General features: G+C 36.3%; 2 protein-coding genes and 1 long non-coding RNA gene across 4 annotated transcripts in view; 1 reads left to right on the forward strand and 2 right to left on the reverse strand.

The window, feature by feature from the left end:
- On the reverse strand, positions 1 to 10,850 carry LOC135468084 (uncharacterized). Its single transcript, XR_010444205.1, has 5 exons — positions 10,766 to 10,850; positions 7,451 to 7,578; positions 6,974 to 7,080; positions 4,062 to 4,167; positions 1 to 435 (listed from the first exon to the last, which is right to left on the reverse strand). It is a non-coding gene; the product is annotated as an uncharacterized LOC135468084 (long non-coding RNA).
- LOC135468083 (C-signal-like) overlaps positions 10,182 to 25,803 on the forward strand; it is a 24,076-nt gene continuing 8,454 nt past the window's right edge. The window contains exon 1 of one of the 2 annotated variants that reach the window (XM_064746132.1): positions 10,182 to 10,265. The gene's annotated coding sequence lies outside the window, so the exon portion shown is untranslated. Of the gene's footprint in view, positions 10,266 to 25,446; positions 25,493 to 25,803 lie in introns of those variants that run through there. The other variant, XM_064746131.1, reaches the window with a different exon arrangement.
- On the reverse strand, positions 11,852 to 25,152 carry LOC135468082 (protein AATF-like). Its single transcript, XM_064746128.1, has 14 exons — positions 25,071 to 25,152; positions 23,921 to 24,100; positions 23,313 to 23,502; positions 22,749 to 22,906; positions 22,007 to 22,078; positions 21,643 to 21,780; positions 19,860 to 19,971; positions 18,805 to 18,987; positions 18,074 to 18,182; positions 15,261 to 15,389; positions 14,663 to 14,799; positions 13,928 to 14,008; positions 13,426 to 13,497; positions 11,852 to 12,688 (listed from the first exon to the last, which is right to left on the reverse strand). Exons 1-14 carry the CDS (start codon positions 25,150 to 25,152, stop codon positions 12,619 to 12,621), a joined length of 1,713 nt encoding a protein of 570 aa, XP_064602198.1. The 3' UTR covers positions 11,852 to 12,618.

The following is a 25,803-nucleotide window of genomic DNA, read 5'->3' on the forward strand; positions in this document are numbered from 1 at the left end:
TAATGCATTCGGCAAGGAACTGTTGATAAAGCTGCGACCCAAGTTGAAGAAAGGCCTTAGCCCTCCATCATCATATTCACCGGTGGATTTAAATGATTTCGTGGGTAGAGGAGAAAAAGTGATATAGCTATCTGTATCAGCAGTGTTTCCATTTCCAGACATGGTGGTTACAGAGCTGACAGTACACTCCCCTCTTGCTCCGGTCAGGTGACACAGTACCACAAAAACTACTGTGGTCAACGCAATCCACCCTAACTGCCTTTTCCAGGTGTAAACCATGGTGATGATTCAGGCTTTTCCACTCTTTGTTGTTGTATACGTCGAAACACACTCCACAGTCTCCAGTGTTCACCTACATGTAGGCATATCCAAGGGGTGGAAAAATGTTCACCTTGGTAACAAATGATGTCCTAGGTCAGCTAGACCTTCTTCCCTCTGAAAGAACAAAGTGAAATCGATCAATTGACCACCAAAATCAATAGATTTCATTGGAGCTAATACTGATGTCACCGCTCAGCCTATGCGGACACTGTTTATACAGATATTCATAGGATATTTATAAAGCAGTTGTTTTCTGAACAATAAACAAGCAGTTTTGAAAGGGTCTGTGCTTATACAAGGTACAAACTGCACCCCTTTTACAAGTGGTAGGCTTGATGGCTCATGCCTCACCAACATGTACCTGCAATCAATTTTGGCTGAGTTAAAATGAAACCACCTCATGGTTCCAGCAAGGTTAGGATGCAATTCATCAGTATCTCTCAAGTCAAAATATTTTTTAAAAGGTTCAACCTTTTTGAACCTTTTCAAAATACATGTAAGTAGTTAGCACGACAATGAAATACTTCAGAAGTTGAATGATGATAACTGAAGTCTAACATTTCATTTTTTTCACCTGTCCAGTGTAAGGCTGGAAGGAAAATGTTCAAAATTTGTTAAAATGTAGTGACATCATTGGTGGTGCCATTCATACATATTTAAATTAATGCATGTAGCACATAAAAATATTTTAAAAATGTGTTAAATGGACACACAAGAGGTCAAAATTTAAGCAAACTTTTACCCTAATCCATGTGCAATTATATGCAAACACAGTACTAATTTAAAGATGACACAATAATGTTGAATCAAGTGTCTGCCTGACAATAATGGTGGGAATTGACTAATACATGCATTGTACATCACTCTCTACAATTTTGCTTTGAAATAAAGTACGTGTATTTGGAAAATGAACAGAAGAATCAAAATTTATGCCGAACTGGTATACGACAGGATAATGATGATGATAATGAATTGTCATCACATCATATCATTCTGGCTAAAAAAATTTATCACACAGGCTTTCTAAAGCAAAATAATGTACTATTAGTTATCGACATGGGAAACTGGACTCTGGGAAACCCACCTCTATCGGCAGACCTTCCATCATAAGACTGGACAGCAACTTTTCTGTTTCTTACTATTCAACAGAACAAGGCAATGTTCGATCTTGCCATATGCCATTAATCAACTCTATAAACTCATTTTGATTTCGTACATGTAGGTGCATCTACATCGATCATAAAATCTTCGAAAAAACGATCGAAAAAACTTAGTGGTTATATCATGATTTTCAATTCACCTGTTGACTCTTTTCATTTCTATCATGTATCTAAATCATCCAACATGTAAAAAAAAACACACATTTATGAAACACAACAGAACAATCCGGCTGTTCCAAATAATCCCCTTTCCGTTCCCCAACATTTCCAAAAATAAATGACACAAAACTAAGAAAGAAATGAGAGGCCTTCATCTTGCTTAGTTCGGTTTCATATATATTGTTCCATGGGTTATTCAAGATGTGCACTGATTGCATTACTCGTTCATTCAGTTTGAATGGAAAAATGCAGCTATCAGAAGTGAACACAGTATACATCAAAACCCATTATTGCACCAAGTACCTCAGTAATTATTAAAATAATCATCTGATAGTAATTAAACGTACGTATGCACAAGTTTAGATTATAGAGAAGATGTCTGCTAAGTTTCCTCAAAAACAGTGTAGTAGTTTGGTAGGAGATGCATAGACAAAATGTGAAAACATGGAAAGCAACGTTATGCAATGTTATGCAACGTCCTAAATGGGGGTAATTATGAAAATAACAGAATAACATGATACAAAATAATAAAAGAGAATACATGATGTACTCATACATATCAATATTCCATTAGTCTGTCGACACAAGAAGCATGAACAGTAACTTGACCTTCACAAACAGCCATCAATATTTACATGTTGCCTTGCCGATAGATTGAAAACATTGGTAATCCACTAACTAACCACTACAATACATACATGTGCAAGTGCAGCTATGAAGTACAGGCTTCATAGGCATTAGGCCTTCTCCACCAGCACTGTACCTGAAATCCTGGTCATTTAATATTGATGTTTTGTTCCTTTTCCTCGATCTGGTCATGTCTTATTGATTTCAGAAAACATTTGACTTGTAAACAGTATATCAATATCCATGCAGTTTTTAGTTAACCATTATTTATATCAATGTGTAAAGAGAAAAAAAATTTTTTACATGTATCCTACACTGTAAATGTGGCTATAATGCCTAAATTCCACATTTACATGTATTAACACCTGAATGTCTACAAACTAACTGTACAAACAGTAAGCCGAGAAAAAACATCATCAGAGCAGCCCAGAAACTAAATCACCCAACCAAGTAGTTTTGTGTCCAACATCAAATTTAAAAAGATCACACATTGCTTTAAAAGTTGCTCATTCACTTGCAAAAATGTTAAAGAATTGGGTTAGTCACCACAACAGAGGATACATCTGTAAGCATTCATTTTCTTAAACTGGCGCTCACAGGTTCAAAACTTTAAGCTTAAAGGATGTCACCATAGCCAACACTTGGAACAGCTTAAAAATGTAGTACACAGTGTTATGTGTAAATTATTACCTTTCTTGTAAAAAAAACAAAAAAACAACATATTATGATTAGCAACATATTGACAATTAAACATAACACATTTAGCCCAGTATACAAAATAGACTGTTGTCTGCATGTTGCCAGTATTTTTTTCTGTTCAGAATTTAAACCTGGCATGTACGACATTCACACTCTTGAGACAAGTGGCCATTTTTATGCCAACCATGCATCACAGAGAGTTGCAGCGACACATCATCAATTATCTGAGCAAAATATTGTTATTAAAATAATGCACCATAGTCATCAAAATACTTTACACCTTACCTATGACATGAACTATGTCTATCAACATGAGCATTGTTGTCAAGAGCCCTGTTTTAGAAAACCTTTCCGGGAACATGCATTCAACTACATGTACATGTATCTGACGACATAAAATCTACATGTACAAGGTCACATGCCATGGTGGTTGTTTAACATATCAACTTTCATTAATGTTTAATGTGCAAATAATCTTTCTGTCTGATAACCAAACTGTCATTAAGTAAACCATACTGACTCTTGGAGAAACTCTTCATGAAAAATAAAGACTGCTTTTCATCTTATAACTTGACCAAAAACAGCATTTTTAGAGGCAAATACGGTCAAAACATATTACCTTTAGTGATGAAACTTACATTTTTAAGTACATATACTACATCGCTCTATTTTCAAAACAAATGTTAAAATAACTTTCTGAGATCAAATATATATCTCTCTCAGAGTCTTGCAAAATAAGTAAATTTTTTGTTAGGTCAAATATAGTACTTCATGAAGTTGAATGCAAAATAACAAAAAGTGTACAAATAAGCCAAAATCAATTCAAACCTTCTCCTTCTGAAGATGAAGATAATGTCTGTGTGTAGTATGTCAGGACTCACATCAATATTTGCTGCCCCACAACCAACCCTCTAAATTTCACCCTCTGTCGGAGTACATGCATATGTGCATGCTGAACTACCAGCACACAACACTCACCCACGGTTGATTTTATAACAAATACATGTCATTATCTATACTGTGCACAATCTGCAAAACCATTTACCTGCATCAAGTCAGAATGTATGTTGCTTTCTGTGGGAAGTTAGTACATACCTGTATGGTGTGGCTGGACAAAGAACGTTGAGGTTTTAAAAGCTCTCCAGAGATAGGTGCTTAATCATACGCATCAGGAGTCTGAATAGCTAAATAGCTTCAGTTCCTGAAAGGGAAAGTTTACTACCAATGCATTGTGATAGCTTTGTATTTATACATGACCCCCGGATAACTATCAAGCTATACAGACTGGGCACTCATGTCAGCGTCTACTAGTGATGTCTGTCTAATTTATTAGGGACATACATGTATTAGTTAGTACTATACATGTACTACATCTTAAAACCAGCTTAACCTTAAATATCAATGTAACAGCAGATCAAGTCTCTTCTTTTCACATATCACTAATTCGTTAATCAAAAACTGTCCTATAATCATTACTTCAATTAACACTTACAAAAAAAATATATATATATGGTATAGGAGACATCACATATCAGATCATAACACATTCACATTCTGAGAAATCCCTCAGTTCTCACCACTGGTGTGTAGTGCTGGTGCTAAACAACTGTTATGTGAACCATAAATATCACAAAAGGCCACCCAGAAAAAAAAAATACTCATACCATATTTTTCCTAAAGTTTAAGGCTGCACTTTGTTATATAATTTTAAAAACAAGAAGTACAGAGACATTTACTAAGTTTCAAAGAAAGTTAGAAACGCCCTTTCTATTAATATAAGCTATAGAAGCTTTGTACTCTTCGATGATTTTTCTTGTTGAATTATTCAGACTATTTAAATGTCCTACATGCAGGATGCAATAAAGTTAGTTCAGTATAACAGAACACAGTACTTGATATAAAGAACACAGGTGGAGCCTATGCCTTATCACATACCTCACCAGACATTCAGAACAGGATGGTTGTCTAGGAAGTGGCTTTATACAGATTTAGAGTGTGTGTGTAGCTTTGAGGTCATATAGATAACAGTAAATAATGGTTCTTAATGTGACAAAGGTCATGGAGTCTACCAAGTATAACATGTACATACAAGTTTGATTTATATAAGATTGCCTTAACACCTTCAAAAGGCCCGTTTTTTGTTTTCTTTTTTTCGGTCGTTTTTATTCCAACTTCAAATTCTCTATCATTCAGGAGGCAATTAAGCTTATTCCAGACTTGCCCTTTAAAATTGCTTGAATAAAATGTACATTGTTGTACATCATAAAGGACTTCACACTGACTGATGACAAAATTATTATTCAGGGTCAACTGAAAATTTCATGTGAAAACATGTAACACCAATCTGTTATATCGATCTCAGAAAAAGTGTTAATTATTGAACAAAATAAATGGTTATCATTGCTAAATGTAAGTATACTGGATATGTATGTATGCAACGAAGAGGATGAAACTCATCCCCCCCACCAGACATGCACATACATACATTCATAACATATACATATATAACTCTGTAAGTTAGATGAGTGAAACTAGATTGAAGTTTCAAAAACCACATATATGAAACAAGTCTTTACGTGAACAACAAGTGATAGCATGGTTCCAAAAGGTTTCTTTAAACACATGTATAGGATCATTTAAAGCGTATACCTCAAGGTTTCTAATAATTCAAATCCTCATAACTTTTTGTACAATCTGCCTGAAGTGACCTTCAATCAGGCTGATATGATGTAATAAAAGGTAATTTTGTAATATCAAAAAGCATCAGTAAAGATCACTGTACACAGTATTTCATCTGATTGTGATGAACATCAAAATACAATACAAATGTTCAATTTGCATATTAATACATATTTTTGATATACTGTACCATACAGCACATACTCTTAAGATGTGCATGATAAACACTAATCCCTAGCCAAGTTTCATGAAATGGAATTCCCACAATCAAACTGATCAACCTGTTACATTTGAATGAAGCCGAACTTTCACCATACAAATAGATGTAAGTATGCATTCACCTTGACAAAAAGCAATTCCTGGCAAGGTAAAAATACTTGTCTCATGACAAGGGATTCCATTTTAAATCTGTGATGAGTTTGTTATGCTCAGGGGGTGATCGTCATCTGTGTATGTTTGTATCCACCAAAAAATAAAACTCTATGCAGGGAACAGTTGGAGTTATAGCCCAGACATGAAATCATATCTATCTATATAGTATACGTAAGGAAAATGGCTATCTTGTTACCATGTCAATCTCGAAAATGGACAAGTGTGAGTCGCGACACATCATCATCTGTGTATCTATGTATTCAACAAAAATTTAAAACTTTATGCTGAAAACTGACAGAAAAAAGACAGATGAAGAGACAAGCTGAAACCAGTATACCCTATAACACTACATGTAATGGGAATAATGAAAAACGTTCATGTTTACTTTTTGTGTTTCATTTGTACCTGAATACATTCCTGATAATGTAATATTCACATCATTCTAATAAACAGCTTGTTTTTTTTAAATATTAAATGAATCCACAACTGGTTATAAAACCTTTGAATACAATTACATGTATTCAAAAACATGCAGGCATGGCAGTATGAGAACATTGGTACTAAAAATATGCGCCATAATTAATAACTATCGAGATCCACGAATTTCTGTTCTTATACCAATAAATGCAAGTAGAGAACTTTAGCACATGACAGAAACGTCATACAATTTATCAGAAGCAGAGTAAGTTTCTTTATAATGATACACATGTTTGTGAAATACATAGCCCACTGTAAGGTCTCAGGTCCTTTGAGGGAAGGCCTGCCGACACCGAACGGTTTCCTCCCTCCATTCTGACCGCTGTCGCATAAGTGAAATATTCTTGAGTACAGCATAAAAGCCCAATGAAATACAGAAATACTTAGCCATGTCAATAGTTGAACATACAAGTATTGATTGAGGAATGAGGACTACAGTACACTGTAACCAGGTAAGGATATGTTGCATCTAGACTCACCTTGTAGGGTTGTATGACTATACTGAATCTGGAATGGCAAACTGTAGCACCAAACCGTCGTCAAACAATCATCAGTTCCTTGGAGTTAGAAGTCTGAGATACCAGTTCTGTTTGTTAACAAACCCAACAATGTCATAAATATCTGATCTGTAAATTTTACATTCTTTGAAATCTAGACCCTAAACATGTAGTTAAAAATTGCCTGTTCCAATCTTTTTGCTTGAAACTGTAAGCTTACAAAGCCTGCAACATTGACTAAAATGAGCAAATCCGTGGAACCCAAAATGATGGTACAAAATTAAACCAGGGGTCCAAACAGCGCAGCCTAGTATTCTACCAGACTACCAGGTCACACACTGAGCAGTCTGCAGTTCTGCACATGTTTTAGTGATACACATGTACAAAGGAACATTAAGCCTGGCTGTACAGGTACAGTACTACATATGTGCAGATCCATATGGTTGCTGGGTGACTAACCTTGTCTTTGTCACCTGAGAAGAAGATCAATAATGACTACACCTTGGTCAGGTAAAACCCTGCTTCAGGTAAACAAAACATGATAAGCATCTTCTCAGGTAATGACACTGCCGCATGGCCAGGAATTCCTAAATGAATAAATGATAACATATCCAGTCAGCTGATGGTGCCTCTATTTAGCATATGAGATGCATTTATAACAGTAACAGTAACAGTAAGAAAACATTTACATTTTTACCAACTGTCATACGTACCTCAACTTACATTTTCTATTTCTCTCAAATGTACCTTTACCTTTTAAGTTTTTTTGTACAGAACTTTCAAAATATAATAACTTAAAAAGGTAAATTTAGGTATCTCAGAAAAGATGAAGTACTGTTTAAAATGAATTCTGTCCATTTTATTCCCATAAAGTTAACTTTCAACAAAACAAAAAAGTCAAGCTGAACAAAAACTACACATGCAGATCTGATTGTGAATAATCTTGAACTGCATCAATTAAATCAATATGATGAATAAAAAAAAACACCTGTATATCATCTATGTACACATAATGAAGTTTCTTGAGATGTAGATTCGAACTCCAGAAACAGAAAAATATGTATCTTATTGCCAATAATTACATACATGTAGATTAAAGCAGCAAATCCAATTGATGATATAAATGTATTATATATCATACATGTTACTTATACATGTAGGTATGTTCAAAGTGATACTTTAGTTATCATATTAACTTGATTACAGGAATCAAGGCTCCAGATCATTTTATTAAAATCAGGACCATAATATAGGTACTGTAAATACATTCATATCTGTATTATGTTTTTGTGTGTAATAAATATTACGTCCTTACATCTATGTAAAATACATGTAATGTGTCTACTAGCTCAGAGTCATAATGTATATTTGTATAATTTTTAACAAGTTCTATAAGCTGATGTTTTATGCCAACTTGAAAACTATATTTCAATTATACATGCAAATGTAGGAGGAAAAATGAGTAGGATATGATTACTGAAGACCAAAGCATTAATAATGAAATGTGATGCATGGGATAACTACATAATATATAACATAATAACATATCCCAATTATATGCAGTATAACAAGGTTGCCTCTCTAACACACATCACATGCAAAGAGCCATAAAACAAGCTGATCACACAAATTGTTTGTACTTCTCTTTCCGCTATAATCTAACATTTACCTGCATGACTGTACATGTACACTAACAGGTATGTCAGAAAACTATGTCAGAAAAGCACATTATTTTACATTGAATGGCGTTTTCTACAAGAAGACAGCCTGTCTGCCCAAGAAGGCATGCAAGGCATTAAATAAATATTTGCCAAAGACTGTGATTACAAAATCAGCCCACATTTACTCTGCAAACACTTATGTATTGAATTACCTCAAACAGATTGAACTCTAGCTGGGAACATGGACATGGCAACACAACACTGTCTTCTTTCAACTGAACAAGGAGTCAAGTGGTCTCAGGAAGAAATCATACTGTACCAGATATTATCTGCTCATTTCAAACAGCCAGATGGGCTTGCCTTTTGATTCAGGTTTCTATCAATTAACACACTACTATGTCTCTCAATAATACCACTCCCCAAGCCAAAAACTCTTTACTTGGATATTTGTATTTCAAGTTTCGTAGAAATCACACAGGCCTTCCCCTAATACATGGACTAAGTTTATTTCAAGTCTTCTTGTCACGCTGTGAAAATGTTCAGCTCAAGCCATCATATACACCTTGAATAAAATTAATTACATGTACACACTGATCAAGCTTATAAACTGTACTTTTTTACACTGATGATTAATCATTAAAGACCAAACTAACTGTCTGTAAATCCATATTTAATTGTTTCATGAATATGTTGAAAATCATGTTCAAGTGAGCGAATAGCTTTCAGAAAATGTGTGCTCCGACAGAGGCATATAAATCCTGAATTTTTGTACAAAAAACAATATTAGGAAATGCTTTAAAAATTCTTGAAATATGCACCTTAATCTGTATCGAAGCCAAACCATCATGGCTTCCTCTTTTGCATCCATATGATGAAACCCTTTCCACGTTTTTAAATAGAAATTCAGTACTAATTTCAGAGCCATTGCAAGCACTAGGGCTGTGACTAAGTATACTATCTGTTTTGATACATAAGCTTACCTTAAACACCTCTGTACTTCCTGTGCTGGCTTCAATACACTACTGTTGGCTGCCAAATAATGTGTCTGTCCCTACTCATAGTTGTCTCAGCTATCGATTCCTGCTGCATGTCACAGTTTGTCATTCCTAGTAAATCCTGGTAAGCATGAAACTGGTGGAAACTGAATAAATTCAAACTTCAACAGCCATCTTTAAATGCATACTCCTCACAGTGAGGGGAATCACTGCCACTACTACTACTAGACTAGTTTGACATTTTGACACACATGGGCTAATTGTTTAGGATCAGTTGCACCCGTGATGACCTAGAGGGAACCCATAATCAACACTGATCACTAAAAAATTTCTCAAACAATTAACGTACAGGTTAAACAAAATATGCTAACTTCTAGTAGTGTCAGTAGTTATCTCCCTTGTATGGGGTGTGAGGAGTATGCATTCAAACATGGTGGTTGGAACTGAATTTATCCAGCTTCCACCAGTTTCATGCTTGTGAAGATTTACAACGGATGATACATGGGGACACCTTGCACGAATCGATAGCTGAGACGACTATGAGTACAGACAGAAACATTACTTGGCGGCCAACAGTAGTGCATTGAAGCCAGCATGGGAAGTACAGAGGTGTTCAAGGTAAGGTTATGAATCAAGACAGGGCTGTGATGATATAAGTAATCACATGTTCTACAGAGCTAGGTGCTCATGTATACATGTATATATGTATGTATGTCTCATTCTCCCGAGTGAAACATTTTTAAATACAAGGCTTGCACTTTTGACAACAACAAGCCAAGCGACCAGACAGTGCGTAATAGTCCTACAGAACAGTTCCCTCGGGACTGATTTTTACAACACCTGTTGAAAAGAACAAGTGAGTGATCAAATAAATAAATAAATAAATATAAACTTCTAAACAGCTGATCATGCCGTTATCTCCAATTTCTGACTAAATACTTGTCCACAGTAATGCGAAACAAACGAAGCTCTCTAGCGAAGCTAAGAGTTTACGCGATACAGGCTAACAGAGTTACAACAACAACCAATACACAAACAAGTCTATCTGCTAAAATACTGAATTGCATGACAAAATGTTGCAAAGCCTACCCTCAACAGATCGCGCGTGCCTTACCCACCTGTTATCAACGCCATTCTCTAATACCGGACCACGGAAGAGGAAAAACACAATTTCGCATTTTAAATATTTACATCTCTGCCCGCGCCATGTCAATGTAGTCCAGTGAGCACTTTGGTGTCACGTGACCCGTTGTGTTTGCATGGAAACGGAAGCTGATGATGATGTGCATTAAGTTACCTCTAACAGCATCGACTATTCGGAGAAAATCAAAATGACAGGTTGCATTGTTAAAATATAGTTCTCCTGCGTACATATATGCCGAAACAAAACAAAACAAAAAAAAAGCTGTTAATTACAAGTAACAGTCGCCCAAACAGATGTAAACATTTGCCAGCTGATATTGATCGACACTCCAACTCATCCATGTATGTTCGAAGTACCAATATTCAAACAGAAGTACATGTAGGCCTACTGCTGTTCCTGTTCAGTTTTTGTTTTACAATATTTGTCTGTACACCTGCATTATAAGTTGGCGCCTACATGTTGTACTTTAAGTGCTTGAAACCATGCAATACTGTACAAGGATACTATTTTAACTGCACCAAGTGAGTGAGAGATGGAAATGAAGTGGGTGTCCATACCGGTATACATAATAAAAAGAAATTATTTTACACTTAGGTCCTCTGCTTAATATTAGTATCTGTGCTTATTTGTTTGAACATCATTTAGGCCTTCTGGTGGCCAACACGCCCAAGTGCTGATTCATGCATCTACATGACAATACCATGCATGTCCAACACACCAGGCAGGAGGTCCCTGCTAGCCAGAGTATACTGACGCCAGAAATGACTTAATTTGATTGGTGATTTTACTCAAGAATATTTCACTTATACAACGATGGCCAGCATTATGGTGGGAGAAAACCTGGCAGAGTCCTGAGGAAACCCATGACCATCTGCAGGTTGCTGAAGACCTTGCACAAGACCGGAGGCCTGTTTCACAAAGCACACGTAATGTTACATGCACATGACTTCAATGGTGACCAGTACTGTAAGTATCACTTCGCCATGGCAATTATGTGAATGTAGCACTACGTGAGCTTTGTGAAATGGGCCCGAGGTCTTGTGCATTGTTGTCTCTCACCGTACAACCTGACCCCCCCGATGGATCCGGTTAGTCTGAAATTATGCGATCACCTCCACTGAGATTTATTTGATTTGACTGGTGTTTTACACTGTACTCATGGTCCTCCACTGAGAGAACAAATTCATACTACTGTATGAAGAAACATAATTGACAAGACGTTCACATTGGGACTACTCATAATTTATTCATTTCATTTTACTTTGTTTCTTTTTTTGTGGAACTTCCGATATATTGGCCGGTTCAATAAGGTTTGTCCTGTAATAATTCATCTCAACATCTTTTTTTCATTTTAAGATCACATACTGTCCAGGAGTTACTTTGACAAATACAACATATTTGTTGGAAGGTTTAAAATAAATAACCTCATACATCTCAATTCATTTGTTTGCCTCTGCCTTTTACTTTCTTTATTCAGGATCAAAACTTCATTTAAATGATCAAAATTTTATTTCAATGATCAAACATCATTTCAATGATCAAAACATACTTTTCATAATCAAATCTGTACATCAATGATCAACAGTGTCCATATTTTAGAGCAAAATAAATTGAAATAGGCCGTATTCCAATCTTCAAAATTGCTCTCAAATTTTCCAGTAGAAGAGTTAACACAGTGTAATTTATAAATTTCCCAATAACTGTGGCCTGGTGTGAAAATGGTGACAACATATGTGTATAACTGCTGTAAAACACATCCACACACTTTCAAAAATGTTGAAGGTTTAATTAATGTAGGCAGTTTAAAAAAAATCTTGTTGGAATATATCATCCGTTGGAGACTGTTTTATTAACAGACTCAAATCTCTTCCCAAACAAAGATCTGTACAGATCATCTCTGAAACAGACAAAAGCAATTTAATGGTAGTTCATCAAAATCCATTTAATTACAAAGATTTTTGGATTAAGAAACTAGGCACAGCCTGGAAGAAACCAGAACACCTTAAGTATCTCCCATATTTCCTGACTTAAGGCCACAGTCAAGTTGGTATTGTACATAACAGCCTAGGCAACACCAATTTTATTATCTGTTTTACGAGCAAGCCAACACAAAAAATCCCAAAATGGACAAAAAAATAATACTGAAAATTCACCTTTTTATTTTGTGATGTTTTTATGATTTTCATGTTTTTCCAAGGGTTTCCGATCAAATAAAAAAGTGTTCAACACGAAAGCTTGGCCAAATCCACAAACTTGATGGTTTTCAAGTTCTATTTTTATGCCCTCCTCCAACATTGTAAAAAATTATTTCTGCACGTGAAACAGCCAATACATTTGAAAAGAGGCGGAAGTATCTTGGCAATAAATAAGGAAGTTATAGCGATGAATTTGGAAATGATAATTGTAGACATAATCCAAACCCTGTCACAACTGTGCTAAATACAACAGTAATTACTGGTAGTTGCAAATGCAAATGAGTCTAAATGCTGTTCAGTGAGTTCAAAATTACTTTAAATTGTAGAGTTTAAGTGGAGTTTTAATAAAGGTAGATATAAACATGCAGAACAAGGAAAACCACTACACATAACATAATCATATCTGCAAAGGTCTTGACATGCATGTAGGGTCACTTACTTTGATTCTTCTAGCCAGGTGCTGTGATCAACAGGGGCCATAAAATTCACAAGCTTTTTGTGGACATCATATCTGAAGGACAAAAATACTATCTATTTGACAACAGCCAGCATTCAGGCATTATGGTGGGTGGAAACCAGGAGCCCAGAGTTAACCCACAATGCTGGATGCTGCTAGTGGACCTTCCCACATTTCAAGTAATGATGACAAACAAATTAATTAGACATTCAAATGTTAACATGTTAAACTGGCAGAGTGTGCATTTTCTTTTTTTCTTTTTCAAATCACACATAAGAGTGTCACAAAAATTCATTAATAAATAATTATGACTTATGAATTGTGACTTTTGAACAAGTCCTTGTTTGACCAAAGAAGAAAAGAAGATTTAATTAGCAGAACATAAACCTAAACCACATATCGGCAACCTCATCTCAACACCCAGGGTTTATATCCTAAAACTGAACTTTTAATTGCAGGGTTGCAGCCAACGGGTTTGTCTAACCTGAGTTTTCTCCCCTTGCTTGCTTTCGTGTCGACTTTCTTCTTCACTTTAGTCCTCAACCTTTGGATTTCAAGCCACTGCCTGTTTTCAGAGTAACAGAAGTTAGATGATTAACTCATTCGTTGTTTGCACTTCACTTAAAATACATTGGCTGAAACAGACATATGCATAGCATATCCCAGTTACTCCATAAAATTACGCTGAACATGTCTGGTCACAACTTTTTTAGCTGTGGCAAGCAACTATACGTTACACTGTCTATCTGTTGGTTCGTTAGTAGGTCAAATTCTTAACATCTTTTCAAATGAGTCATTCACTTCATGAGGAACCACAGTCTAAGATGACCTCGACCTCATGTTTGTTTTAATCCTATCACGGCAGTATCTCCTTCCAGCATACCAGTGTCAAAAGACTGACAGTACTGCCTCACTTGAACACAATGCAAAAGACACCAGACATGAGCCTGTAACAGTATACCAGTACTAGGCTTATTCCACTTTTCACTCTCTTATACGCTCAATACTTTTATCATCTGACAATTGCTGTCTAGCAGGATTTAATTTTTTCCAATTTTAACGTACCAACAACTGCTAAGTCATAGAACAAAGCACCTCTATCTTTCAAATAAGGTTATGTTTCAAATAGAGTCATGAAACATCCACTGTACTGTCATGGAAATGTAACTTGTTTGCGGATACATTACTGATGTCAAATTCTCAAATGTCCTACATGTACCTGCTCAATGTCACCGGGTCACTAACGTCTGATGTTTTTCTCTCAATCAATTCCCGTAGAAGTTGGTGGTAAAAGTCATCATCATCAAATATTTCTTCATCATGTGTTTTGGTGGGGTTTTCTTTTGAGACTTGATTCTTCAAAACAATGACACAGAGTTTCAGTCAATTCAACAAAATCTCTGAAAAACTGAAATATAACACACCATCTTGTACTCCACAGAGTACTCAATGACAGATCGATGTAACATATAAAGCAAGTCTACAGTGTACTGTAAACTGAATTACAAATAACATGTGCTGATCATTTTTAACAGGTTATGTTAACTTGTGCTATGAACTGTGCAGGACATTCAAGGATGAAACAAATTTATCATTAATAACTGAAATCTCTAAAAGAATCAACGCTGATTGGCTCACAGAGACTTATGATTAAATGTACTTCAGCTAAAGCCTGCAGCATTGGTCAGAACTGAATAACTACAAAATATGGATACCTAAAATTTAGCTCAAAGTTTGTTTAGCCTGCGCTTTCCCATCTCTCAACCAGCCAATCAGTGACGATTCTGCATTTCTCTAAATGCTAAATTTTAGCCTACAGGAATATCTGCCTCTGTACTCGTCTCCATGACAGAATCATTCTCCACCTTCTCTTCTTTTCCCAAGATTTTATACACACTTCTCTTCAATTGTGTTCTTTTAATGAGGCGGTCCTTATCAGCCATTATCTGGAAATTCAAAAGAACTTCATTAAGAATTCACATCTGACTAATACAGATTAGTTTTAGACACAATGACAGATGACAAATGTGAAAAGAAGATTCAAATGGCAACCACCCATTCATAAAATGAACTACCACTAAGTGTATACAGTGTGTCTAAAATCTTATAATGGCCTGAAAAACGTTGCAGGACAACAATCTCAGCTTGAACAAGTCATTCGGGATTATCTATCAATAAAGGAATTAATACGTGCATTTATCTGTATGTATATATGTCCTCCGAGTTTTATAACAACTGGTTCGTCCAATTTACTTCACACTTGCCGAAAAAACAAGAAAAGGTGTTGAAAAATTACATACATGTATCTAAGTTAGGTAATGATGATGTCACAAACATTTTGAACAGGCACGGCCTTCAACAGACTGGGTTTGTGCACAGACATTTACCTTAAATGATTTTAAATTTTGACCAAAAACATACATCTTTAGAGGCAAAAAAAGTCAAAAAATGTTACCTTTGGTGCAAAAACTTACAATTTGGTTGTTCCATATCATCCTACTTTACAAAAAAAATCCCCCAAAAAACACTTTTTTAAAACAAAAAGAATTATCAGAACAAGTAAAAATGAGCAACTAAGTCATGGGCGAAAATTTTGGTCATTTAGGGAAGATACATACATACCTTAGATATCCAAATTGGGATAGTGACAGAAAGTATTTCATATAAGGAGGCATCAGTGCATAAATTACATGTGTAACTATGGTAACGAAGATGTATCATATCTTTTCAACAGGCACTGCTAGTGTAACACATGTTGTTGTTTTACCTCAGCTACTGTGAGAATTGTAGCCCTTTGCAAATTTTGCCAAAAACAGAATGGCGCAGAAATTCAACTTGTGTGTTATTTATAATTAAAAATTTAATTTATTAATATTATGAAGTCAATTTATATCATCATGGATTCTACTAATCCACTAAGTTTTGAGAAACAGGCCCCAGGCAATTTCATGATTGACTCATCAGACATATGAGATACACATATATAAATGCATGTTCCAAATTCTATGCTTTGCCATATTCAGTTTAAACAGGTTATTCTCGCATCCACAAATACAAAAAGAGCATTTTGAACTTGTGATGGGGTGGGTAGCAGAACAGGGGTACTCTTCACTGCTTGCTTTTCTCTACCCACCAAGTTACTGTAGGTGCGAACTTAATCCTCAGGGTGGAGCTTTAACCAAGAGGCTCTGATAGACACCATGATAAACCCTGTTGTCTCTAACATGTGGAAGTAATGCCAATAATACTGAGCTTTCACGACAAGGCTTTCTACATATAACTATACCCAAGTGACAGAAAACAGAAACTTCAGAAGTTTATATATTCATTTATTTGATAGGTGTTTTATGCCGCACTCAAGAGTATTTCAACTATACAACGCCGACCAGCCCCTGTATGGATTATTACTATTTAACTTAGGTAATACTTAGGGACTATCAGAAGTAAGCATTAACAAAAATAAAAACATAAGCAGCAGGTTATCTACACAAAAATAAGTGATTGTTAGAATCTCGTTGTTAAAATGAAAGTTCGATGGGTATTATTCATGCTGGAGACACCTGGGCATAGAAAGTTTGATGTGTATCATTCAAGCTGGAGACACCTGGGCATAGAAAGTTTGATGTGTATCATTCATGCTAGAGACACCAGGACCCATATTTATCAAGCATCTTACCGCTTGGGTCATAAAGTACAAGTGCCTATAAATCAAACTCAGAACAAGAAAGAACTAAAAGACTAAGTGTACCTGTTTTAAACATCCTAGAGCAAAACAGTTTAACTGTAGCTGTGTTAGAATTTTTGACTTAAAACATTTGCTAAATACAGGCCCAGTGCTGACTTTTCAACAGTATACCCCTGCTGATATATTGTCCAAGTTACTTCCATAGCTGCCAGTGTCAATGCATACCACTGCTGATATATTGTCCAAATTACTTCCACGGCTGCCAGTGCAAATGCATAACACTGCTGATATATTGTCCAAGTTACTACCATGGCTGCCAGTGACAATGCATACCACAGCTGATATATTGTCCAAGTTAATTCCACGGCTGCCAGTGCCAATGCATACCACTGCTGATATACTGTCCAAGTTACTACCATGCCTGCCAGTGCCAATGCATACCACTGCTGATATACTGTCCAAGTTACTACCATGGCTGCCAGTGCCAATGCATACCACAGCTGATATACTGTCCAAGTTACTACCATGGCTGCCAGTGCCAATGCATACCACAGCTGATATACTGTCCAAGTTACTACCATGGCTGCCAGTGCCAACGCCAATGCATACCACTGCTGATATATTGTTCAAGTTACTACCATGGCTGCCAGTACCAACGCCAGTGCATAACACTGCTGATATACTGTGCAAGTTACTACCATGGCTGCCAGTGCCAACGCCAATGCATACCACTGCTGCATTCCTTAATAGCAGGGTAAGAGCTACATGCGTATGTAAAGTTTAGAAAATTTTAATCAAGGAAATAAAACACAAAAGTAAAAAGGCTACACGAATGGGAGTAAAAAAGAAGAAGATAGGTTTTAATTAATCTCTGGGTCATTAAAACAGTGTTTCTAAATAGTGAAAAGTAGAGAAAATGTTTGCTGTTATTTTTTTCGAACTTGCCTGTTCAATTTGCTTCAAGGCGGAGAGTTCAAAAGCACCAAACGATTTGCTTTTCAATTTCCCAGTGGCCAGTCTTGTTTTGTCACTCCACTTTTGAATGGTGGTGTTTCTGAAAGGGCAAATCAACAGGATAATGAGATTAAAACACAGACATTCTGATTTCAAATTAGGTTTGAAAAAAACTATGAAAAGACAGATGCATAAGCACTGACAAAATAATGACAATAATGTACCCCTTGAAATTTGATTTTTAAGAATGTTTAGTAATTTCTTCTAGGTAGAGTAAACATTTTGACAATCAAATTAGAACTTTCCTCACAAACTAAAATAAAAGCATATGCATTTCCGGATAGGCATTTCAACATTATGCCATTTTGATAAATGTCCAGGAATTAAGAGCATCTGTCAGCATCTGTTGAGGGGACAATGTGAACCTTAAAACAAATATAAATTAGTTCTGGTGTGTGAAAATATAGTTAAGAGGCGCGGATTACCAAGGAGAACATACAGTACCCTAATTCCTCAATCATTTGGAAAATATTACAACTTTCAGTGCAATTTAGGCACCTCTTTCATTTTACTTTATAGGCAAACTACATTAGGTGTATTTTTACGGGCTTCACACAAAGTATAATTTTATTAGTGTACACAGAACAATGTCCTCAGAATATGCTTAAATAAATACATTGCAAATATGCGAAAAGCTTGAGTAATTACAGCATGTGTATTACCTGAAGGCTTGAAAATCAGCGTGTCGCTTTGCCAGGAACTCTGGGTAATCTTCCATGGTTAACTTTCGTTTCAGGTACTTTGGTATGACAGACTCAGATTTCAAAGTACTGGTACACTTTTCCTCTGTTTCAGATTCACTTGTTATCTCTTCATCATCAGAATCTATTTTGGGTGGAGCAGAACTGAAAGCATGCAAAATGAACTAATTCATACTTCATGCAAAAAAATAATGGATCTTTAGACGAGGACTTCAAAGGTAAACTGTCACGGAATAGCACACCAAATTATAGAACTTAACTTTTATCTTAAACTATGGCCATCTAAAGATATGTATGTGTAAAAGTTGAAGAGTTAAAGGAATGTGACTTTTATAAACTACTTTCTTCCAGTATCAATCCAGAATTTGTTTATTTATTTGATTGGTGTTTTACGCCTTATTCAAGAATATTTCGCTTCTACGATGACGGCCAGCATTATGGTGGAAGGAGACCAACCAGTGCCCCGGGGAAACCCGGGACCATCCACAGGCTGCTAGCAGACCTTCCCACGTAATACCAGAGAGGAAGCCAGCATAAGCTGGACTTGAACTCGCAGTGACTGCATTGGTGAGAGGCTCCTGGGTCATTACACTGCACTAGCACGCTAACCAACTGAGCCACGGAGGCCCAGTATCAATCCAGAAGATCACTGCCATTACAATATTTCGTATCATTACACCCCCAAATATTTCCCTGAAATTTCATATGTTCAAAACAAATTTTGTAAATATTAATAATCCTTGAGAGATCTGAAATTGAGAATGATGTTATAAGTAATGAATGAGTGAATGATTGTGGCCTGATGACACATCGGTAATATTTTAGCCATATTCTGGTTATGTACAAATAAATAACAAATAACAGAGTAATTTATTTATTTATTTGATTAGAGTTTTATGCCGTACTCAAGAATATATCACTTATATGACCCACAAACCATCTGCAGGTTGCTGGGAGACAATAACAAAGTAATGACTCTGATTAGAATAAGGATGAACTTAGTACTACAGCCCCACCTCCTGATGTCTTTCTGACCAGTCACAATAAACTTGGTCTCGGGATTCTGTACCAACAACAAAGTCTGAAGTTCTATAAGGTTATCCAGGAGAGTCTTAACAGCAAGTCGACCTAAAAAACATGAAAGAGGCCATACATCAATTCAGCAACTTAGTCAACGTTGAGTACATTGTATTTTTTTATTCACTGATTGGTGTTTTATGTCCTATTCAAGAATGTTTCACTCATATGTCAGCGGGCCAGGATTACAGTGGGAAGAGACCGAGCATAGCCCGTTTATGAGTACACAGTAAATTCTAACCTTAACAAAACACACAGGTGTGCTCATGAACATTTCATAATGTCCACAACCAAGCTGTCAGGCCCATATCAAGAAAAACATCAGAGGTTCTGAACCCAAACTTTAATGGTGACATTGTGACTGTGCATGAAGAAATTTTAAACATGCAACTCAAAATGCTTTCCCAGAGCTTTTAAGTCTGTGCATGGAAGAAATTTGTATGAAAACATACCTTAATATGCGGACCTTTTGAACCAGCTGGAATCAAGCCACAGACTGTAAAATTTATTATCTAAACTTAAAGCGGTGCCGCAGTGGTGGGGTGGGTGACTGTTTTCTCGCCTTGACCGATGGCTAGACAAACATCGCCACGGAGTGCAGTGCACATGCTTGGCGAGATGAAAGTAGTCCGGAGGATACAGGCGTAAAGAATTCCAGACAACACCTTTATCTTTATCCATGAATTAGAATGAAGTAACAAGCCACAGTTGTTTACAATCCTGTCAATTCTCAAACTGTCTCAAAGCATGTTCTTGTCAAACTGGCCAGCTAATAGCCGCTTCCCCAGCTGTCAGCTACACTGCAGAAGTGAATGCATTATACAGGGAACAGTGTTGTTTGTTCTCAGTCCCATAAATAAATGTAACAAATCAGCATGAAAATGTATTTCAGCGATAAAGACCTGACTGTCATGTAACTTCATCAAAACCATCATATTTTTGTTTAATTTACTTGGTAGTTTTAATATAGCTTGTTTAGCTTGGGTGGCCTACAATCTGGGAGCCCAAACGTTTTCCAGAACCAAAATGACTCCAGATATCGCCTTGGCTGTCAATGACTAGATAAAGGTGAATGTATACAGATTCGTGGTATTTCAAGCTATTAGTTTTTATATTCTCTTCACTTCTTCTCCGCACCACTCTGGCTATTGTTATTGGCAACTTAAAGTCAGAATCCTTCAGCCATCATGGAATTCTACACACACACATGTACAGCCCAGACAAGCAATGGCTGACACACAGCCTGTCAACCACAAACGTCTATGTCCCAAGGACTAAATTCCACGGGGGAGCAAAAAGTTGTTTTCGAATTACATGTAGCATTGTACAGGTATTTCATGGTTTATAGGATACATTTGTCTTTCTCAATACGGAGTATATGATCTATACTAAACCATATATTTATAAAAAGCTCCTCAGCAATCATAAAAATGGCTTTAAACTACAGTTTTCCTTGGGCCCCACTGGTCAGTCCACAAATTATATAGCCTGCTGTGGTGACATCAACAGTGATACTTGTCAAAATAACTTTGTTAGGAGGAGGGATGGAACTGGGGGGCACCAAGTTAATCCTGCCTCCATCAGTGATGTCATTTCTGAATATTTCCGACATTCAATGTTTTAATAGAGGGGCTATTATGTTTATGGCACATCTTTCGTCATTTTCCTTAAACTCATACTTTTTCATGTATTTCTTAACAGAACTAATCAATTAAAACTCACTCTGTCTTGATGCTTCAGTAAAGTTGTCTCCCCCTTCCTGCTCAAACATCTGCCAAGTGTCTGGCTGGGGCAGCTGATTTACTAAGGTCACAGCCTTCTGGAGTTTGATTCGACCCTCTAACAGGCTGTCCCATAAACCTATTAAAGTTAGTAACAACTTTTATGAAGAGTGAAATCATTTGATGCGAAACTTTCATATATTTCAAATAAGGTATAACGTAAAGGTGACAGTCAAACATATTTCACAATTTAAAAAATTAGCATGACATGTACAGGTGAACAAACATGTTGTCATGTCTTAAACCGAACACGGTCCATCTACATAGAGCTAACAACAAAGTTTTCTTAAATTCAGTATACTTACTAATTTGATGTTTCACAGCTTTTCCTTTTTCAATTTCCTCTGATATGTCAGATTTCAAAAAACTGGAGATATCTAAAACAAGTGAAATTTACAGAAATAATTGCATGTTAGAGTCAAGCGCCAAACAGTAATCTACTTCAGTGAAGTTTCAGGGTATGAGAGCTATGTACTGGAGAATTTCTCTACCAAAACGGTATCCTGAGTTCAGGCATGTACAGATGAGACTGTCACGGTCAAATACACAGAAAAGCGCCTATGCATGGCACTCTGTGGCTTTGTGGTTAGCCTACAGGGGTTCAGGGTGCTCGGTTTCTTCCCATCATAATGCTGGTCACCACAGTGTAAGTGAAATATTCTTTAGTATGTCATAAAACACCAATCAAATAAATAAATCATTCACGTCATTTTACGGAGGACCTATGGGACAGTTATCTCCCTTGGAAGCCCTATCACTTGTCCGAATCAAGATGTCATTCGTACATCTTGCTAGTCTCTAAATGATGACAAACTTCCAATTACACATAAAAGACACAAATTGGAATGATATAACAAATAATGTGCTATATAATGCCATATCGCGTGTAGCATTGTGCACTAATGATAATTACACAATCACTCTATCATAACCTTGGCAGAATCACATAACCCTGGCAGGTTCAAATATACATCTACATCTGGATACTACATCTTGTAACTAGTGACAAAGATTTAACTATTAAACAGACCTGAATTGTCAGCTTACCTTCTTTGCCTTCTTCCTTGTCATCGTTCTCCACACCACTGTCTCCCTCTGAGCCATCATCCAGGCTGTCATCATCCTCAGTGTCATCACCACCATCACTCTCATCCATGTCATCAGACATATCTCCATATTGACCAAAGTCACCGTTATCGTCATACCTGATCAACATGAACAACAGATTTATTTAGTTTTATCCACAGTACCCTAGAAAATTACACTTTCATAATGTATGATGACGATCAGGATTGAATTGTCGAGGATGTCTGATAAATGAAAAACTCGTGAGTTTAAGCATGATGGATCATTAGAAGGTGGTGACCAACTACCTGCAGCCCTTACTTCTCTAGAAAATGGAGCAGGTAGCCACCTACTTTGACCACTGCTCCTATTTTACTTCATTAATTTTCTGTCAAGTAGCTATCTACATTTACAGGGTAATCTTCTCATCCAAAAAATAATGAAAGCCCTGTAATAAAAAAGCATCAAAACATGAGTGGAAAGGCAATGAGCAAACACAAAAGTGCACTGACCACTGAGATGTATTATGAACTGTTCTAAACTCACTGAAACTCTTTCCCCTCTTTGCCCAAGGCAGTTTTTAACTCCAACTGCTTCTTGAAGGTTGAGATATCCACATCGTCATCTTCCTGTGAAGAGTTTCCTTGCTCAGAGGAGCTCTCCTCACTTTTATCTTCTTCATCTGTGTGATCCTCATGAAAGGAACTCCTCCTTCTCAAGTCAAAATCAACTGAGGCTAAAACAATTGTAATAATTTTTGTGAAGCCCTGAAACTGGCCAATCCAACAAATGTCTTCAAAATCAGATTAAAAATGAGCCTAAATTGCACTGAAAGTTGCTCTTTCATATGCAAAAAGGTTAAACAATTAGGGTATGGTAATTCTTTGCAATCTGATTGTCAATTGTATATTCATAATTACTTTCTCCACATGTTCATCAGTACAGTACTGTTGTCATTTCATGCATTACTATTGCAAATCTTTTAACACACATTACAAGTAAACAATTCTATTCTCACCTATCATGCCAAAATTTAACTGACAATGAAAATGATGTTAAAACTGAACATTTTCTTCAAAGTGACACAGTGCTGTGTCGCTTCCATCTTTGACAACCTCTACACATCTATATTAATTCTTGAAGAAAAATCTTACCTGATGACAAATCTCCATTCTCTTCAGCCAGAGATTTTCTGGATGCCTTTCTCCCTTGGTACTTGACATCTGAATCTGATAGGAGATGGACTGCTTGACGTCTTAGTCTACTGGGATCTACATCCTCAGACTGGAGCTCTGTTGTATTGATGTACTGAGAACTGATCTGATTAGAGAGACCTGAAAAAAACCCACAAACAAATGCAAATTGAAAATATGCAAATTTTAAACCATTTTACATGACCATTTTCTACACCATGGTGATAATACCAGTAGTCAAAAATATTTGATTTTTGATCATTTTTGGTTTTTATGGCTTACTCAACAATATTATTTCACTTATATCACATTGGCCAAGATTACAGACAGAGAAATCAGGACTATTAGGATTATTTCATTAGTTGATAATTTGGGGGTTTTTGGGCATACTCAAGAATATTATTTCTACTGACATGACGTCAGTCAAGACATACGGACATCGAAAATCACGACTTCTTACCAGCTACTTGACAACTGTTTTAACCTAAAGCTACAGACAACCAAACCAAGAGGATCTGGATTTGAACCAACAACCTCAATGGTCACAGGTTAGAGGACATGGCAAAGGATTGGTCTAATGTCACACATAACACTAAAAATTTTACAGTTTCAGTTTCACGTGCAAAACTAGTCAATTTAGACGGAGTACTTTAATTTGTGACATTCATTGTAACACCGAATTCACACCTGCGTCTCAAAAACTTTTCCAAAAGTCAACTCAATGAAATTGGTTTCAGTGAGGTCCGTACTGGTGGAACAATTGCTTACCTGCACTAAAAATGTTTTTTTTTTACGGCCTTCAGTGTTGTGATTATGAAGATTTAAGCTTTGCAGATTTGTAAAATACTGTAGCACATTGGTCGGTGTTGAGTCCCTGGACTAGTCAAAAAAAGCCCAATTATTGTATGTTATATTCCATACAAGAATAAAGAATGTACAGAAATTCCTTCAGAAATGTACAACAGTCTCCTTCACTAAGCTGCCTGAGACTCAGCGATGCAGGGTGCTCAGTTTTCGTTCAGGACACTCGAACACAAATGGAAAATCGCTGCCTGTTTAGCTCGTATATGTCAAATACATCCACATATTTGTAATGAATAAAGATTCTTACCTTCGTCTAATTCATCTTCTGGATCCCTAAATTTTGGAATAGGATTTGCAAGTTTACTTAATTCTTCAGCCAACGATGCCATGCCGGTCGAGCAAAGCAAAACGATGATTCGCAGACGAAAGTAGGGCTAAGTTTTTTTCTTAGATAACCCTTTAGAAGGAAGCATCATCACAATCAAAGTTCAGTATGTAATAAAAAAATTTAAATGTGAGGAAAACTGAAAAATGAAACGATGTAATGTAAGATGTTAAGTTCAAGTAATACGTCTGTGCGTCTTAGCAACTACTGATAACTCTGAACGTTTTCAAAACTTTTCCACGTGCTTTTCGACGTAAGCAGGCTACCCCGTGTATCTTTTTCATGTAAAGTAGTGAATTTGTCACTTCTGTCTAATTTTGATGGGTTTTTTACCTTGCAACTAGGTTAGTTCACATTACAGCTTTTTGTCGTTGAAAAAGATGAACCAGAAATGGCCATAGGAACACCTACTTGTGCACATGATTAGAAATTAGCGCATGTTACAACCAGTTTTTAGTCTACATGTTATAGCTAGGCCAGGTGCATACCAGATCGTAGTTTATACACTTAGATTAAAACAATTAAAGATAAAGATATCGGTAATTAAATTTTTATAAATATAGATATTGAAAATGATTTTGGATTGCAATGACCATACTGTAGTGCATTGTGAAGGATGGGTTAGTCAACATATTAAGTCAAGACAGAAAAAGTT

The sequence above is a fragment of the Liolophura sinensis genome, chromosome 6 (genome assembly GCF_032854445.1).
Source record: "Liolophura sinensis isolate JHLJ2023 chromosome 6, CUHK_Ljap_v2, whole genome shotgun sequence".
Classification (NCBI taxonomy): Eukaryota; Metazoa; Mollusca; class Polyplacophora; order Chitonida; family Chitonidae; genus Liolophura; species Liolophura sinensis.